The sequence below is a fragment of the Tiliqua scincoides genome, chromosome 1 (genome assembly GCF_035046505.1).
Source record: "Tiliqua scincoides isolate rTilSci1 chromosome 1, rTilSci1.hap2, whole genome shotgun sequence".
In the NCBI taxonomy this organism is placed as follows: Eukaryota; Metazoa; Chordata; class Lepidosauria; order Squamata; family Scincidae; genus Tiliqua; species Tiliqua scincoides.
In genome coordinates this window covers 309,698,376-309,716,975 of record NC_089821.1, presented here as the reverse complement: position 1 = coordinate 309,716,975, position 18,600 = coordinate 309,698,376, and the positions used below count along the sequence as shown (strand labels likewise).

Genomic DNA, 18,600 nt, shown 5'->3' with positions numbered 1-18,600 from the left:
TGCGTCTCTGGAAAGCGGGCAGCGAGGAAGGGCAGAGGCATCGTAGCGGCCTCTCGCGCAGGCGCAGTACACTGCAGACGAGGAGAGTGGAGAGTGTCTTGTGCGCATGCGCATAGAGGAAGGGCAGAGGCTTCGCGGCCGCCTCTTGCGCAGGCGCAGTGCACTGACAGGCGAAGTGCCAAAGCGGCCCGTGCGCATGCGCATTCGCGGCGACGAAGAGCATGGCTTCGCGGCGGCTGCCGCGCAGGCGCATTGGACTGACAGGCGCGGGGATGCCGGCCGCCTTCCTGGTGGCGCTGTACGAGTACTCGCCTCTCTTCTACATCTGCGTGGTCTTCGTCTGCTTCCTCGTCACCAGCGGTCTCGTCATGGGATGGTCAGTGGGGGCCTGGCCGGGGGGCGAGCCCGGGCCCAGCGGGGGGCCCAACAGGCCGGCCTGGAGGGACCAGGGAGCCCAGGGCGGTGGCCGTGGCTCCTCCCTTTGTGTCCGCACAACACCCCTGCGAGGTAGGCCGGGCTGGGAGAGTGACTGGCCCGAGGTCCCCCAGGAAGCTTCGTGGCTGAGCGGGCTGACCTGGCCTGGACCTTCAAGCCTAAATCAAAACCCCTGCACCACCCTGGCTCCTCCACTCCTTTTGTCCGCACAACACCCCTGCGAGGTAGGCCAGGCTGGGAGAGTGACTGGCCCAAGGTCACCCAGGAGTCTTCGTGGCTGAGCAGGGACTTGGCCTGGACCTTCCAAGCTTAACTCCCAAACACCTCACCTTCCTGCTTCTTCTGCTCCTTTGTCCTCACAACAACCTTCTGGGGTAGTTCAGGCTGAGAAAGAAAGAGTGACTGTTCCAAGGTCTTCCAGAAAGCTGCATGGTGAAGTGGGGATTTGAACCTAGGTCTTCCAGGTCTTGTCTGACTCCAGAATCATGACAGCATGCTGGTTCCTTTACAAACTTTTGTCCTCACAACAACCCTGTGGGGTAGGCCAGGCTGAGAAAGAGAGAGTAACTGCCCCAAAGTCTCCCAGGAAGCTCCATGGCCAAGCGGGGATTTGAACCTGGATCATACAAGTCTAAATCTTGAACCAACACACCATCCTGATTCCTCCCCTCTTTTTGTTCTCGAAACAACCCTATGAGGTAAGTGAGGCTGAGAGAGAGAGTGACTGGCTCAAGGTCAGCAGCAGAGCTGACCACAATGCCAGCAGCTGAAGCAGGATCAGGGCAGCCTCTGCTTTCCCCTCACACTCCGCTGCTGCCGCTTTTGACTGGGCCCTGAGAAAGTGTCTCCCACTCCTCCTCCTCTCCCTTGCTGTCTAGCAATGGGGAGGCGTCTCCCCCACATTGAAACAGCTGCTTCACCCAGCCCCATTGGGGGGCCAGCGCTGAGTGGAATAAAACCGGAACCCCAAAACTCGTTCAGAAAGATTTTTTCAGGTAACCGGGAAGGAACCTGAACCAAAATATCTTTGGGTTGCCTTGAACTGGAACCAAACCCTTAAACTAAAAAAAGTGGCGACTGATTCAAAATAAGTACTTTAACATTCAGTCATTCAGCTTGCAGCTGACTGGTTAATGTTGTGTGTATTTTGTTAAAGCTTTTTAAAAATTCAAGTACAGACAGTTTTAAAAAATAATTTATACTCAAGCTAAATAGTTGTCGTATATTTTTAAGAAACATTGCAAAGTAGAGAGCTTCATTCTGATTGATGTGTGTTTTAATTGGTTCAAAGACCAAAAATACTTTTTAAAAAATTGGGACCTGAATGAGATCTGGAGAGAAAAACAATGATGAGCGTGAACCGAAACAGAACCCAATTTTCTATTAGTTTGACTTTCTGAATCTGCCTCCCCTTGTGAGACTAAAAGGATGGGAACCGTATATGTCACCCTAAACTTTTTGAAGAAAGTGTGGAATTGAAAAACAAATACTTATCAAGCATATCGTGTATAACGTATTTTATTTCAATAAAACTTATAATAGCTTTGTGGAGCAGAGCAGTATTATCTGTAGAATGTGAAGGATAGTGAGATACAGAAAAATTGTAAAGTGGGGAAAGGCCAGAATTGAATTTAGGAGGCATATGGGTAGCTTATACGTAAATATTATGATTATGGATAAGGGGGTTGGAGAGCATGGGTGAGTAGGAGAATCATTCAGTGAACACAACAGGACTGGTCATACGTTTCATGGAGGAGCCCAAACAACATGAAAAAGGAGGTGGAGTGGAGTGAAATTATGATGTAGCAGTTGAGCAGAATGGTTTAAATGTAAGCAATGCAAGGGCGGAGACCTAAAGCTGTCTCTTTGCTATTTATGTCTAACTCAATCAGGTTTTAATGCTAACTTTTGCTATTTTTGTTATTTACTATTGCCTAGGTTTGGGTGGGATGTTCCTGTAATTCTGAGAAATTCGGATGAAACTGAATCAAGGGTGAAAGTGAACCACAAGCAGATGCAGCAAGTGAAGAACCCCTTCAGCCTGGAAATCAAAAACCCAGCTGCAGCTTCAGCCACAAGTAAGTAGATTGGTTTTTGTCACTTTTGTTTGCATTTTCAGAAACTTGTGCTGGGCAGCCGCTTCCGCCCAGAAATCGGGGCACAAAGCAAATCGGGGTGATGGGCAGCAAAAGTGGCTGTCGAGCACAAGTTTCTGAGAAAATTGGAAGCAAAAAAAGAGGGCTGCAGTGTGGAATGGAAAGCTCCACCACCGCCATACCTGGACAGGTAATTTGGAGACGCAGCAAGCCACTGTTTAGAGACCGCTGCTTTAGAGGACCACAACCATGACAAATCTACGTTGCATAAAGTAACACCATCTTAAAGGTGTAATGTGCTTTGAAGTGAAACTGCTTCATAGGAATTGTTAGACTTTCACCGCCTGAAGACTTTGGGAATCGGGTTGTTGTCTAGATGCCAGCCTTTCTACATGGTCATGTGGGAGAAACACCTTCCTTTCTTTTGGGCTTTGCATGTCAATCACACTCCTCTTCGTAATTTTTATGTTGGTATTTTTCTCCTTTCTCAGGTGGCATAACACTCAGCCTTGATTGTCTGGAAGACTGTTTCTTGACTTGCTATTGGGGCTGCAGTGTGCAAAAGCTCCACGAAGCTCTACAGAAGCATGCCTATTGCTTCCGAATAAAAACTCCCCAGGCGTTTGAGGATGCACTGCACAACGAGTACCTCTATCGCCAGCAGTATTAGTATCCTTTAATTGTACTTGCATGTCTTTGGCTTTGGTATCCAGTGTGGAATCTTTGCTTGTAAACCCAAACTTTTAAGCAAGTCCAGATAGGGCACCCATACAGGAGCTGTGCCGATACCTTGGCATTAAATCTAAATAATTAAATAAGCTCTATAAATCACACCCTTGAGAGTATCCAAGCTAAATTTTTGAGGGCTATTCTGGGTTTACCTAAATCTGTACCATACTCTGCATTATGTATAGGGGAGAGCACCAGGACGAGGTCTCTTGTTATCTGGTGTGCTCCCTGGGGCATTTGGTGGGCCGCTGTGAGATACAGGAAGCTGGACTAGATGGGCCTATGGCCTGATCCAGTGGGGCTGTTCTTATGTTCTTATGTTTGGAGATCGGACAATCGCTCTTAGTATCAAGAGCATGGGTTTTAACCATATGCTATTGGCTCCAATTACATTATAACGTGAAACCAGGCAGCCTCCTATCCAGAATGCTATCTGAGTCTGGTTCTTCTAAATCAGGGGTGCTCACACTTTTTTGGCTCGAGAGCTACTTTGAAACCCAGCAAGGCCCGGAGATCTACCAGGGGGAAAGGAAGCGTCTGACAGACACCCCCTTTAATGTATGGAGCCCCTGCTGGAGTCTAGTCAGTTTCGTCAAGTTGTTGCTGCATGCCTGAAGAGCAGCTAAAGTGTCAGTTTCATTGTCAGTTTAGTGTCAGCTAAATATGTCAGTTTCGTCTAGTCACTAGACGAAACTGACATATTAACAGTTTGGAGAGACTCATTTTGCCTCGCGATCTACTGGTAGATCGCGATCCACCTATTGAGCACCCCTGTTCTAAATGGTATAGCCAAATTAAATCGAATCAATTGGTTTTTCATTGGATTTTTTAAGTTTCTATCCATTCCCTGGAGTTTATCAAAGGGTAAAGCAAAGAATGCTAGACATTGAGGCACAAAACCTCTTTGAACTTGCTTCTAGAATTTGCTCCCCTCTTAATTTCTCTATCCTGCTAAAGTATGGGCAAATGGCTCCTTATCTGAGTATTCTGATTAACCCTTCTGAACGTCGTGCAATCTCTTTGGCAAGATTCAATGTGTTTCCATCCAAGGTCACAGAAGGCAGATATAGGCAAATACCATATAAAGAACGCCTCTGCCCTTGTAATTTGGGAAATGTTGAATCAATCATACACATTCTTTTTTATTGTCCTCGCCACACTAGATACCGCCACACTTACATGACTCCACTTCTTGGCAAAATGAATGGGCTTTCGGATGAGGCAAAACTGAAGTGTCTCCTAAATGACTGCTCACCAGATGTGCTAGAGGGAATTTCTAAATTTTTACTTTCAGTGATTTCTGAGCATTCTTAATGTAATTTGTCAAAAATGTTGATATTTTATGTTGAACTGTAAATGTTTTATTAGTAATTTAGTATCTTAACTCCATTTTTGATAAACGGGATTAGGACTAATTATGTTTGCTTTTATGATTTCTCTATCTATGCCTAATAAAGGTTTATTCATTCATTCATTCATTCAATTCTAAGCAAGTCTCTAACCCTATTGTGGAGAAAAGCAAACGGAGGAGATTTCTAAAGGATAGCTGTCTGTAGCGTTTACTAATCTATTTCTAATCTATCTTGTTTCCATGTTAAAAAATGAGATTATTTAAAAACTTTACTGTTGAGCTCTTGTTACTCTAAGATCAGGAATCTTAAGTGCTTCCATGTCATTTCTGGAAGAAGCAAATGTGCAAGCTTGAGGAATTGCATCGCTGTTTGGACATAGGATCTCCAGTGACCCTGAACTCGTATTGAAAGTCTCTCTCTGCAAGTTGCCTTGTCACTTGCTGCTCATCATCTCCAAACAGCAAATAAGCTGACTGCAGAGCAGTCCCCTTGCTCTGTGCCCTTCTTTGCTAATGAACAGCACTGGTGGATATGTTTAGCTGTCCTAGTATCTCAGCTGTCTGACAGTTGACCAGGCAAAGGAGATTAGGAAACAGCTGCCCTTCAACCTTTTGTTGGTCCTGGAATACTGGTCAGTTATTTTACGGCAACAAATTTAAATTCTGTGGCAGAGTAACTTGGAACCTGCATCACAGGAAGCAAAATTGTGACCAAGTTTTTGCAAACCCAAAACTGCATGCATGCATTTGCTAATTTTGTGTAACTTTCTGCTTTTTTGCATAATTTTTGTTTCAGATAATCCAGGTGGGTCAAAGAATTATGCAGAGCACCAACTTTCCTGGATTGCTGGAAATTCTGTTCACCGGCTCCATTGGCAACTATAAGGACTAGTAGTCTGATTTTTTTTTTTTTAATTAGAAAGTTTGGATAATTAGAGGCTGAATTGTGCTCATTTCTATGCCTGTGAGCAGGCCCATCTCTGCCCATATCTCTTCTGGCCCAATGTTTTACCAGACAAGGCAGTCAGAGTTGGCATCAGCCCAAAAGAAGTTGTCTGTTGTGCATCTTTAGCTTTGTCCCCTTTTCCACGGGCAAGTCCAGGAATGTCCACAGCACAAAAATGGCATTTGTATTTGTTTGCAGCCACAGAGTGAATGTTCCTTGACACAGACAAAGCATAAAGAAAACTGACAAAGAGCAAAACTGTTGTCAGTTACCCGAAGAGGCACACACTGCTGATTTTGGCCCAGTGCCCAGATCTCGGTACCCACTTGTTGTGCTGCTGACCTTAGCTGATGAAGACAACAGAGAAATCTATGACATTGTAGGTAATCTTTATTTTTCCTTTGTAAAAGGAATGCGTGCATAAAAAGGGAAATTGAGCAGGATTTACTAGGCTGCTTGCTGCTGTTGATTCTTTTCCCTCATTGTGGCAAAGCATTTGGTGTTTGTTCATCTTAATTAATCCATAAGGCTCCAGTTCTACCTGGAGGCTTTGGAACTGGAGAGAGAGTACAAACCATTTAAAACATTATTATCAGCCTACCATATCTGGACCAGTTCAGATGCTGTATCTATTTTAGTCTGCTAAGAATAGTTGGAACTGCAGCAAGTTGTCCTTGCTCACATGCATAAGATTTATCTGGGTGAACCTATAATTTAGCTGGTTAATGGAAAAGTTGAATTGGTTTTCTTAGATGGTCTCAAAATGGGCCATGATTTACCTGATGGAATTCACTGTTCATCTGCCACTGTTCATCTAGATTTTGCTAGAGCTAGGGTGGGAAATGTGAGAATTGCAAGAATTTCTGTGTGAAGAAATGGAATGAAGGCTAGTTTGTTTTGTTTTCTAAAATTTGTGCACTGTTGTCCTGCACAAAGTTCTCAAGGCAGTTTGTGTCAAATAGAATCACTGATATGAAATACCTTTCCAATATCACTGCCGTGTAGAACCAGACCCAGACTGAGCCAAACGAACAGCAGGTTCGGATAAAATCTGACATAAAACCCATCATTAAAAGTTTGGGACTGGGGGAACTGCAGCACACCACTGGTAAGACATATTTATCAAAGGTGAAGAAAGATTTCTACAGGATTTGTTGGAAATATAATTTTAGAAATACAGGGCCGTTCCTTTATCTGTGGGGGTTCTGTTCTGGAACCTTCCCCCCCCCCCCCCGCAGTTACGTGAATCCAAAGATGTGGGGCAACACTTCCAGAGGGTCTTTTGAGCCCAGCAGAGGCTGTGTATATCTGCCTGCAAGCTCCAAATGGCTATAAGTAACAAAAAAAAATCATTCTGTTTTTTTCTGGCAAAAGCTGAAGAGAAGTTTTTTTGCTACTTATAGTCATTCTGAACCTGGCCAAGGGCTCCGGCGGGTGTGTACAGTCTCTGGTGGGCTCAGAAGACCCTCCATAAGCAAAGGGAGCAGAGCTCACCTTGCCTCTGGATGGGGTGTGGGGAGGCCCGCAGATCCCCAATCTACAGATAAGTTAAATTGTGGATAAGGGATCCACTGATACAGCCCCCCCGCCATATTAAATTTATTAGCTATTGGAGCAGCTACAAGAAAGCTGGTCGGAGATTGCTTGAATAGTAAGAGAAGCAATACAAAGAAAGAGAATGCTAAGAGGATTTTTTCTTTCTTGAAAGATTTCTATGATATCCATAATTCACATTCCTGATGACAGCTACAGGCTTTCCTGCAGAATACTCTATCAATATCTCCTCTTGGCTCAGGGTCAATTTCATGATCTAAAGGTAAGCTTTGGAATTAGTTTTGCATCTCAGTAGCAGGCAAAGCATCCTTAGGGTATGCTAGTTTTGCTAGTTTTCTACCTGCTAGGTATTTTGCACATAGGAGAACACTGAAAAAGCAATAGGTACTCCCCCATCTGAAGTGATGCAGTCTATTCTACACTTCATTCTGCTGCATCTGTAGACTAGGTCTACATTTTTCACTAGAGAGAGGGAGAGAGATCAAAATCCAAAAGCACATTATTCACTAGTGCTCTGTTGTGATAACCCAAAATAATATAACAGTTTAGATGGGAAGGCAGGATTAAACTGTTTGTGGACCATTGTTAGGGGAGATCAGAACACATGGAATTTTGAACAGTTGTCGCAAAGGTGTGGCGCACAAAGACCCTCTCATATCTCCCTTCTCACTTCAGGTGAAAAGTTGCCGTCACCCTATATGCATCTCCCCAGTGCTGCATGTTAGAGACTTAAAAATGACAGCTGGTACTCTTAGTCAGTGGCTTAGCTTTAGGGGTCCTAACTGCATTGAGGACTTTAAAGGGAACTGGCCAATGAAAAAGAAGAGTTCGCTCAATGGTGCTTCATCGTGAGAGCTGATGGAGCACGTTCAGAGGCTGTGCACCTCTGAATACTAGTTGCAAGGAGTGGCGGCAAACAGGTTGCTAGACTAGATGGGCCTTAGATCCAAACCTGCAGAGCCAAACCTGATGTGCTTAAGTATTGCCTTCAGTTTAGTCCCCTGATCTATAGGCAAGCACATAACTAACAGTAACATGTTGGTTTCTCTTCCTCCCTGTGCCTCTTAGCAACTCTTCATGTCTGCCAATGGCAGTGGATCAGCACTGAGCAGTCCCCCCTCTGCAGAAGTAACTGAAGACCGTGTTCTGCTTGAGAGGGCCGGGCTGGATGAGGATGAGGCCGAGGTGTCGGAAGAGACCAGCAAGGACTGTGTTGTCTGTCAGAACAGGGCTGTCAACTGGGTTCTCCTCCCTTGCAGACACACCTGCTTATGCGATGAGTGTGTGCAGTATTTCCAGCAGTGCCCCATGTGCCGACAGTTTGTCAGAGAGTCCTTTCCTTTGTGCAGCCAAAAGGAGTGAGAAGGAGAAAGGTGGAGCGAGGCATTCTGATTGGGGAGCCTGTGGCCAAGGAGGGGAGAGAGCTTCAGTTGGTGCATTTGGAACAGGGTCAAAGGCCCTTTCCTTGCATTCCCATCCACAGATTTGAAGGACAGTTTGCCTCTTCCCTGAGTACTACAAAATTGTTCAGATTTGTGATGGAGAAGCCCTGGTACAGTGCAAGAGGGAGAAGCAACATGTTGAACCACCCAAAGGCTGCAATCTGTTGTGGGCTTTTATGAAGTATCAAGAGGTTGATTTCAACAAACCCAGTCAGAAAGACACTACCAGCATCCCCTTGAGGGGAACCATGTAGTATTATTATTTATTGATATAATTGTTCAAAAGACTGACATTAGGATATTTTGACTTCAGCTGATAGTAACCTTGAACTTTAAGCTTGGAGAAGGCAGGGGACAATAATATCTGAAGTTGTACCTGCAGTTCTTCAGTCCATCCACGTGTATCATACACGTTAGATCTTCTTGGCCATGATTGGCACCTTGACGCTTGTGCAGCAGTCCCAAGCTTTTGAAGTTTGCGGCACTTGAGGGCCGTAGAAACGCACACTTGGAAGAGCAACTGCAGTGCTGAGCTTGAACTGCCACACCTGGAAAGCCCTGTTCTAAAACAATACGAAGGTCCAGTTTTGTTTGCTCTTGAATGTGTGAGGTTTGCTTGCACCACACAACTTCTGTTTATCTTCTGTGAGTAACCCCAGAAAAGGATAATGTTGTCTCTACCGGATACAATGTCCTCTTGCATTTCACACGCCAGGTAGAATTTTTAGTGGCACAATTAGTACATCACATAATATATTACTTAATTTATTGGATCCTACTTTTTAACTTCACTCCCCACACTGAAGACTGAGAAAATTCAACTGATAGTTAAAAGCAGCCTAGCAGATGTCTGATGACAGGTGTCTGATGCTGGCTTGGCCTCTCCCCCACTCCCAGCTGTCTCTTCCTGTTGTACCTCCAGACTGCATGTACTGACTACATAGAGAAGTCCCTTAATGTGACTGTGTGGGTGAAATATTCTTACTGGTTCATCTTCCTTTATTTACTTTGGAGCGTCAAGTCTTTTAACATTCATCTCTTAGCTTGGACCACAAATGTGACTATATTTTATTTATCACTAATGAGGCATTTTACCAATTCTTTACAAGGATGCACATGCCATTTTTAGCAGTTGTCCAGAGGTGTCTTTCCAGATTTCCCCCCCCACCCATTTAATTTTGAACACTCCTGCAGTCCTTTCAGTGTCTAGTGTGATTCTCTATACATTCCATTTGCTTTTTAAAACAGGCACAGTTAATGCTGCCTTGCAGGGGGGTTTCCATGCCCAAAACTTGTGAAACTTGCCACATAGGGATAGCAAGGAGTAAAGCATTTGAGGTGGAAGCGATAGGGTTTGCAGTACAGGAGCACTGGTGTGGCAAGTTAGTTTCCATGCACTCCTTAAATTTTCTCATCTGACCAGTCTTGTATCTGAGAGGGCCAGAATTAGAAAACATTAGGCAAAAGACCTTGAGAGAACAAAAAGGACCATCTGTGGCATTAGCTGTGGCCATGCTTATTAAATTAAGGCCGCAATCCTAACAAACTTTCCAGCACTGACATAAGGGCAATGTAACTCTGGTGTAAGGTAACGAACATTGCCTTACCTTGAGGAGGGCTCCGTGACTGCCCCCCAACCGCAGGATGCAGCACATGCCCCACCGGCACATCTATGTCAGTGCCGGAAAGTTGGTTAGGATTGCACCCTAAGTGGTGTAGCTAGAGGGGGTGCAAAGCACTAAGTTTTGCAGGGAGCCTCACTGCAGCCTGCAAACTGCCCCTCCCCCTCTTGTCAGAGCTATACAGTGGGGGAAGCAAAATGGGCATTTGCCCAGCTGGAATGGCTCTGAGAGGGAGGAACTGCTTGCACACTGCAGTAAGGCTCCCTGCAAAACTTAGTGCTTTGCACCCCCTCTGGCTACACCACTGATTACACTTGCATGCTCTAAGGAGATTGGAGTACTATTTTAGCCCCACAACAGCCCTATGAGGTTGGTTAGGCTGAGAGAGTGGATTGCCCAAGTCTAACCAATGAGTTTTATAGCTGAGCTGGAATCAGAACTGGAGTTTCTTTGTTGCTCTACCTGCTGTGCCAGGCTAAATCTCTCTGTTGAGTTATCTTTGTAAGACACTTATGTATGTATATAATGGATTTTAATCCTGCCTTCCCCCCTCCTCCCACCAAATGGGGCACGTAAATTGACTTACAAACATACATAAAACAATAAATACAAAAAAAACTATTAAAGTACAAAAACATAAAACTGTAAATTTATAAATTGCATATATAAATGTATATAAATATTCTTAATTATAGTTCTTACAATTATAACATAAAATAGACAACAAAACAGCAGTATAAAAACTTCAGTTAAAAGCCAGCAGCACAAAAACAGCACCCAGCAGCACAATCCACTCTCATTCCACAAATATGGTAACCGAAAAGGAAAGGTTTTCAGCCCCTCCTGGAAAGTTTCCAGGAAAGGAACAGTTCTTAAATCATGCAAAGGCCCTGCCTACCCTCTAAACTTTTGCCAAGCATAGCAAAGAAAGCCCTCTCAGATGATCCCTGGGGATGGGCCATAAGATGTGGAAGGAGGGGACCCAGCAGATACCCTGATCTTCAGCCAGAAAGGGTTTAAAGGTTTAAAACTAGCATGTTGAATTGTGCCTGAAAGCAAACCAGGAGCCAGTGCAGCCACAGGAGCAGCAGCCCAATAGATCCCTCCTCCTCTGGAGGCCTGGCTGGAATTATAAAGTCAACTTGTGATCAGACTGGAAAATTTGTCTTCATTCACCTCCCCAAAATCCCCCCAAAGGTGCTGTGTGAACAGAAATGTGCCTTACGTTAAATTCCATTTTGTAGTGTGAACAGGGGGCTCTGCCCGCCTGAAATTAGGAAGGACTTCAGGGGCTGGGTGTGGCTTCCCAGACAGATTTCGTCAAAATACTTTTATTATAAAATGTGTGTACATGTGTATTTTAAAGGCCAAATAAATTTACAGATGACGACTGCCCTGCCCTGCCCTGCCACATCTCTGACTTCAACCCCTGATAGTGCTCCATCAGGCAGGGGGTGCACATGGGGGGGGGGGTGCTCCCTTGTCATCCTGAAGCCAGCTCCGGACAGGGGTGGCAAAGCATTGCAGTGCATCTGATGCATCTTCCCCATTACACACTGATTCCCAATGTTCTTTTCTGGTTATTAGGATGAACCACAAGTTAAAAGGTTAAATCGCTAATCATACAGACCAGCCCTGCTTGCATGTCAAACAGGCCTAGTGCTCCTCATGTAGCTAGTGGACCCACTTCACACCTTTGCAGTGTATTTGAGCAAGAACATCTGATGCATTCTCCTCTCCATCTGCTGTTTTGTCAGTGTCTCTGGGCTGCACCTGAGCTGTCACTGTCTGGGTTAAGGAAACACGGAGTTCACTGAAACAAGGTATTAAAGACTGAGCTGCAATTCTTAACAGATGGCTCCAGTTTTGTTGGCAAGGAGCATTTCATGTTTGCTTAATTAGTTGCATGTCATATTGAAAGCTGAGGCATGTTTGCATGCCATATGCAAGCACCATTGTGAGACGGAGCCCTCAGCCTTCATAGATAGGGATGGCTCCATCTCCGAGCAGCAGGAAAGCTTGGCTGGCTTTTCCCAGGGTGTGTTTTGACTGGCCAAGGTGATGGCAACCCATCAGCCCCTCCCATTTGGTGTGGTACAACAGGCAGTGTCTCCCACCAGGATATGGTGCTGTTGCAATGGTGCAGAGCCGGAACTCACTGAGTACAATCTCCAGGTTGTTCTTTAAAAGAGTAGGTGTAGCATATAGATTGAGCTGCAAATCAAACCACTCCCAGGTCAGATCTCACCTCTGCCATAACCCTAACCAGTGGATCTCAGACAAGCCACTCCCTTTCCCACCTGCAACAGAGGGAGAATCATAATTATTAATTATAATTTTAATACAGGTACAGCCTATTTATCCACTGATTTTTTATCTGCGGATTTGTCTCAATGGGAATGGGGTGGGGGAACCAAAAGTCACACCTTTGCCCTGCGCTGGTGTCTTGCTCCATTTCCAGGCAGCCCAAAACACTACAAAAAGGATCTGCCTCACTCAGGCAGGGAAATAGCCTTGGAGCCCTGGAAGAGGTTCCCCATGCAAAGGAACAGTAACACTCCTGGAGCCCAAGCCAGCAAAGAGGCTGAAGAGGGGAAGGGGGGCTGAAAAGAAAAGGTGAGCAAGGTGGAGCACGTGCGCTCTCTCACTCACACAGGGGAAGGTGTGGTAGCAACAAAGGGGATTGCTTTAAAAAACCCAGGGAGTGTTTGCCAAATTTCCCCCCCCCCATTGAGATGGTGCAGGCAATCACCGACATAAGCAAGCCTTCCCACCAAGCAAAGCATGAGATATAGCCTACAATCCTCTCCACACTTTTCTGGGAGTAAGCCCCATTAACTGGAATGGGGCTTACTTCTGAGTAGAAATGCATAGGGCTGGACTCCTAAAAGATCAGCATCCCATGTGAAAGAAGCTGGGCAGCTGGCAACAGGGAGGGCTGAGTACAGAGGAGAGGGGATTGATAACAGCTGACTTAGTTTCCTTCCATCCAGAAGTGTCAGGCTGCAGTGTATTTGCGTAACTCTATGGAATTTAGCACAATGCATTTTTGGTTAATCGTGCTGAGTCACGGAACAGAACTTACACGGATAAATAGGCTCCACCTGTAGTTACAACAATGGCATAGCTAGAGGGGGTGCAAAGCACTAAGTTTTGCAGGGAACCTCACCATGGTGCGCAAGCAGCTCCTCTCCCTCCCCTTAGGAGCTATTCCAGGCAAGGAAGCAATGGAGATGTATGCTCAGATCTTGCCAGCAAAATAGCTAGCACAGATCCAAGTAGTCCCATTAAGGTGGCTGCCGCGCTACCTGGGATAAGGGGAAATAAACTCCCTTACTCCCAAGTTGTGTGGCAGCCACCTCCTACCCTATGCTGTATACAGGATAACCAGTCTGCATGCCTGTTCCAGTGCAGGTTAGGATTGGGCTGTTAATCTCCCCACTGTGCCTGTAGCTTGGCTACTTGCCTAGTTTCCTGGACTCCCAGCTTCTGATGCCCCTTTGTGCATCCAAGATTTTATGTAAATATTAAATGCAGCATCAGCAGTTTATGCTCTCACACTGAAAAAAAGCACTTCCCTATGTTGCTGTAACATTCATCATGTGCATTATAGTAACACACCCATAGTAACACAGTATCACTCAACTGGCATACCCCATCTCAAACTACTAGGCTGTTTTCATATGATTTCAAAGTGTCCAAGAGATGGGCCTTTGAGCTCAATAAACACAGGAGAGACGTCATCCCGGTGGAGGGACAAAAAGTGACCTTTGCAAAATAAACTTGACTCATGAAACCCATGCCTGGTCAGTGCCAAAAACTGTCTTAATCCATGTTCTATGAGTTCACACTCCATTAAATTCCCCCCTCCCCTTCTTGAGTAGCTTGAGCAGGGACTCCTTCCTCTTGCACTAGGCTCATCCCAAGATTCTGATGACTGTCCACTAGGTGGCATTTTCCTCTCACTTAGGGGAACTCCCACAGGTTCCAAGAGTGCATCTTTCCAAACAGTTGCCTACCTCTGACCTGAGGTTTGCAGAAACGGACTACAATTCTGTGCTACTCTCACTGCTGCTTCAGAGTGAGAATGAAACTCTTCTTCTTGGGGTGGCCTTAGCTTTTGGAGGAAAAATGGCTGCCTCCTCCACCACTATGTTGTTGGCAACCTTCAGTCTCGGAAGACTGGTATCGCGCTCTGAAAGGTGGTTCTGGCACAGCGTCTAGTGTGGCTGAAAAGGCCAATCCGGGAGTGACAATCCCTTCCACAACGGGAGCAAGTGCAGTCTGTCCCTGGTCTGTCTCCCTGGCTATGGGCCTTCCTTCTTTGCCTCTTTGCCTCAGACTGTTGGCAAAGTGTCTCTTCAAACTGGGAAAGGCCATGCTGCACAGCCTGCCTCCAAGCAGGCCGCTCAGAGGCCAGGGTTTCCCACTTGTTGAGGTCCACTCCTAATGCCTTCAGATCCATCTTGCAGATGTCCTTGTATCGCAGCTGTGGTCTACCTGTAGGGCGCTTTCCTTGCACGAGTTCTCCATAGAGGAGATCCTTTGGGATCCGGCCATCATCCATTCTGACAACATGACCGAGCCAACGCAGGCGTCTCTGTTTCAGCAGTGCATACATGCTAGGGATTCCAGCACGTTCCAGGACTGTGTTGTTTGGAACTTTGTCCTGCCAGGTGATGCCAAGGATGCATCGGAGGCAGCGCATGTGCAATGCATTCAGTTTTCTCTCCTGTTGTGGGTGAAGAGTCCATGACTCGCTGCAGTACAGAAGTGTACTCAGGACGCAAGCTCTGTAGACCTGGATCTTGGTATGTTCCGTCAGCTTCTTGTTGGACCAGACTCTCTTTGTGAGTCTGGAAAACGTGGTAGCTGCTTTACCGATGCATTTGTTTAGCTCGGTATCGAGAGAAAGAGTGTCGGAGATCATTGAGCCAAGGTACACAAAGTCATGGACAACCTCCAGTTCATGCGCAGAGATTGTAATGCAGGGAGGTGAGTCCACATCCTGAACCATGACCTGTGTTTTCTTAAGGCTGATCGTCAGTCCAAAATCTTGGCAGGCCTTGCTAAAACGCCTCCACGACCACTACCCTCCTCCTCCACCACTCCTCCACCTCCTCCACCACTACCCCACCCTGAAGTCACCCTTTTCAAGTGGTAGGGAAGCTGTGCCAAGACAATGCTACCAGGTGGTAACATCTGGTGTGCTCCCTGGGGCATTTGGTGGGCTGCTGTAAGATTCAGGAAGCTGGACTAGATGGGCCTATGGCCTGATGTGGGGCTGTTCTGATGTTCTTAACTACAATTCCCAGGAAGCCTTGCAGGTCTCTTGTTATCTGGTGTGCTCCCTGGGGCATTTGGTGGGCTGCTGTAAGATTCAGGAAGCTGGACTAGATGGGCCTATGGCCTGATGTGGGGCTGTTCTGATGTTCTTAACTACAATTCCCAGGAAGCCTTGCAGGTCTCTTGTTATCTGGTGTGCTCCCTGGGGCATTTGGTGGGCTGCTGTAAGATTCAGGAAGCTGGACTAGAGGGCCTATGGCCTGATCCAGTGGGGCTGTTCTTATGTTCTTAGAAATGGGCTATGTCAGATGCAGGGGAGGGCACCATGATGCAGGTCTTGTGTGCTTCCTGAAGCATTTGGTGGGCTGCTGTGAGATACCGGAAGCTGGACTAGATGGGCCTATGGTCTGATCCAGCAGGGCTATTCTTATGTTCTTAGGTGCTGGCAGGTTCCTGAGGGCAGTTGGTCTACATCAGTGGCAGCACCTTGCCCAAGGTGTGGGTCTGTACAGCATGTGACCTGCCAAGTATGCGTCCTCTCGTCCACACAGGCAGTTGCAACTCCTTTTCCTCGCTCACCCAGAGCCAGTGAGAAAGTGGAAGGTGACGGGGAGGCTCCATCTACTTCTTGCCATGGCGTGCTCCTCTGGCTGTTCACTGTGGGTGGATGGGGGCTGCTCACTAAGGCCATGACGGCTCACCCCACAAAGCATGCAGGTGATGGCCAAGAAGGAGCAGCAGCAAGAGGTTGGGGTGGGCTCTGCAGGTGCTGGGGCCTCAGCAGCCACCCTCAGATACTGGTCCCTGAGGCAGGTCCTGGTGGTGTGGCCACTTCCACACACAGGCACATATCTAGCATACGGCTGACTCAGGCTGTTTGCCACCTCGTGCAGAAATGAATTTTATTGCACCTTGTCTATGGCAAGGGGATGTGTGCATGTGATTCGTCTCTCAGAATTTTCCAGACTGCTATCCCTGTTGCTACCCCCTTTCCATGTTTCATGAAAGTGAAAGGAGTGAAGGTCCCAGAAGGCATCTGGCCTGGATGCCTTTAAAAGGGGATTGGACAAGTTTCTGGAGGAAAAATCCATTATGGGGTACAAGCCATGATGTGTATGCGCAACCTCCTGATTTTTGAAATGGGCTATGTCAGAATGCCAGATGCAAGGGAGGGCACCAGGATGAGGTCTCTTGTTACCTGGTGTGCTCCCTGGGGCATTTGGTGGGCCGCTGTGAGATACAGGAAGCTGGACTAGATGGGCCTATGGCCTGATCCAGTGGGGCTGTTCTTATGTTCTTAACTACAATTCCCAGAATGCCTTGCAGGTCTCTTGTTACCTGGTGTTTTCCCTGGGGCATTTGGTGGGCCGCTGTGAGATACAGGAAGCTGGACTAGATGGGCCTATGGCCTGGTTAGATAGCCATTAGATATTTGGTATTTTGAGCCATTAGATATTAGATATTGAGCCATTAGATATTTGATATTTGATTTTCTCTGTAAACCGCTTTGTGAACTTTTTGTTGAAAAGCGGTATATAAATACTGTTGTTGTTGTTGGTCCAGTGGAGCTGTTCTTAAGGCATCTTGGTTCCTATGTTTTGAGGAATCCCTTATATCTGTTTTTGGTGTCCGTTTGGCTAAAAAGTAGGGGTGTGGCCACAGTTGGGAGTGGGTGGTGCCAAATATGTGGTTGAAGGACAAATGGATATACCCCAGGCAGTAGGCCTCCTCTCTTCCACTCTGCAGGGCCGGTCTTAGGAGCTGCAGGGCCCAATGCAAGACATTTTTGCAGGCCCCCACCCCCTCCACCCCACCACTCACCAGAACAAGCAGCAGAGGTGAGCCCACCACTGGGCATCCCATGTAACACACAGCATCCAGAGTAGGTGGTGGTGATCTGATGATGTCACTGCCAACTGCTTCTGGGAGGAGCAATTTCAAACCAATCAGATCCAGGGGACAGGAGGGAGGGCCATCCAGTAGCAATGCTCTGCCTGCCATGCTCTCCTCTTGACACCTCTGCATGGAAGATTCCATGCTGGAGTGTCAGCTACAGAGCAAGGTGCCCTGCTACCACTGCGTGTGCTCTGCTTACTGACCCAGACCAGAGCCCCTCCAGGCCCAACTGGTCAAATCACCCAAGGCTGGCCCTCGCTCTTCCACTGGCTTGGCATAGCGCTGGCAGGAAGTGATCTCATGGGCAAATGCTGTGATTAGCTGGCCCAGGGCCCAATTTGGCCAAATTGGTCTACTTGCCACTCTTTGGTGCCACACACATTGGTGTTGCTCTGGCAATTTTCTGCCTACATCACTGGGTGAAAAGGGCACCTTTTCCCAAAGTAACATTTCCATGGACGGTGCAGGAGTATTGAGAGTAGGTGGGTGTTGATGTGCTGCTTAACAGACAATCTGGCTGGTTTGGGAGCCCTGACCCAAGAGCAGAAATGATCCAGCGATTGTCAACCTTTTCCATCTCAGATGCAAGGGAGGGCACCAGGATGCAGGTCTCTTTTTGACCTGAGTGCTACCTGAGGCATCTGGTGGGCCCCTGTGAGATGCAGGAAGCTGGACTAGATGGGCCTCTGACCTGATCCATCCATCACTCTTATGTTCTTAGGGCAAGGATCTCAGATTTTCATGGCACCCCATCAGTTTTTTGACGACTGCCAAGGCGGGCTGCACTGTTGGCTAGAGGCTCCCATCCGCCAATGGCCCTACCAATGAATGACCCTTCCCCAGACTCCCACGGCAGCCCTAAGGACCACTGGTTGAAAATCCCTGGCCCCATCCCTCCTGACCTGCAAAGGTCTCACTCCCTTGCATATATCCAGGTGGGGACCCAGATCCAGGTTGGGGGAGGCAGGGAGGGCGACCAGGGAGTCCCCGTGGCTTCCCGCTGGTCGGTCTGGGAGCAGCTCAAGCCCACCCGCAGAGACGCCACTGCTGCCCTCCCGGCTCTGGGAAACGGATCCCCCCCAAAGCTGGAGCCGGAGGGGACGCTGGCAGGGCGTCCTGCAGGACGGAGAGCTCTGCCCCCTCCGGCTACGCCACCGGCCTCGCCCGGGGCTGAGTCAGCGCCGGAGGAATGCGAGCGGGGGGCGCCCCTCCCCCGGCCGTGCACGCGCGCGGCGGGGGGAGG

General features: G+C 47.3%; 1 protein-coding gene across 2 annotated transcripts; it reads left to right on the top strand.

Moving 5' to 3' along the window:
• Positions 1-267: 267 nt before the first annotated feature.
• Positions 268-10,277, top strand: CGRRF1 (cell growth regulator with ring finger domain 1). Of its 2 annotated transcripts, none has more exons than XM_066632367.1 (6): positions 268-376; positions 2,374-2,513; positions 3,023-3,200; positions 5,789-5,936; positions 7,266-7,373; positions 8,180-10,277. In XM_066632367.1, the coding sequence occupies exons 1-6, from the start codon at positions 273-275 to the stop codon at positions 8,471-8,473; spliced, it is 972 nt and encodes a 323-aa protein (XP_066488464.1). In that variant the 5' UTR covers positions 268-272; the 3' UTR covers positions 8,474-10,277. The 2 variants fall into 2 exon arrangements, with proteins under 2 accessions (XP_066488464.1, XP_066487623.1); XM_066631526.1 differs by having other exon boundaries at positions 353-507.
• Positions 10,278-18,600: the final 8,323 nt, after the last annotated feature.

Bases quoted from the DNA above. Each gene is read 5' to 3' on its own strand.
- CGRRF1 (XM_066631526.1), top strand. From the start codon at position 374: ATGGTCAGTGGGGGCCTGGCCGGGGGGCGAGCCCGGGCCCAGCGGGGG. The intron at 5,937-7,265 runs GTAGGTAATCTT...CTTTCTTGAAAG, and splicing joins ACAGAGAAATCTATGACATT to ATTTCTATGATATCCATAAT. The intron at 7,374-8,179 runs GTAAGCTTTGGA...TGTGCCTCTTAG, and splicing joins GTCAATTTCATGATCTAAAG to CAACTCTTCATGTCTGCCAA.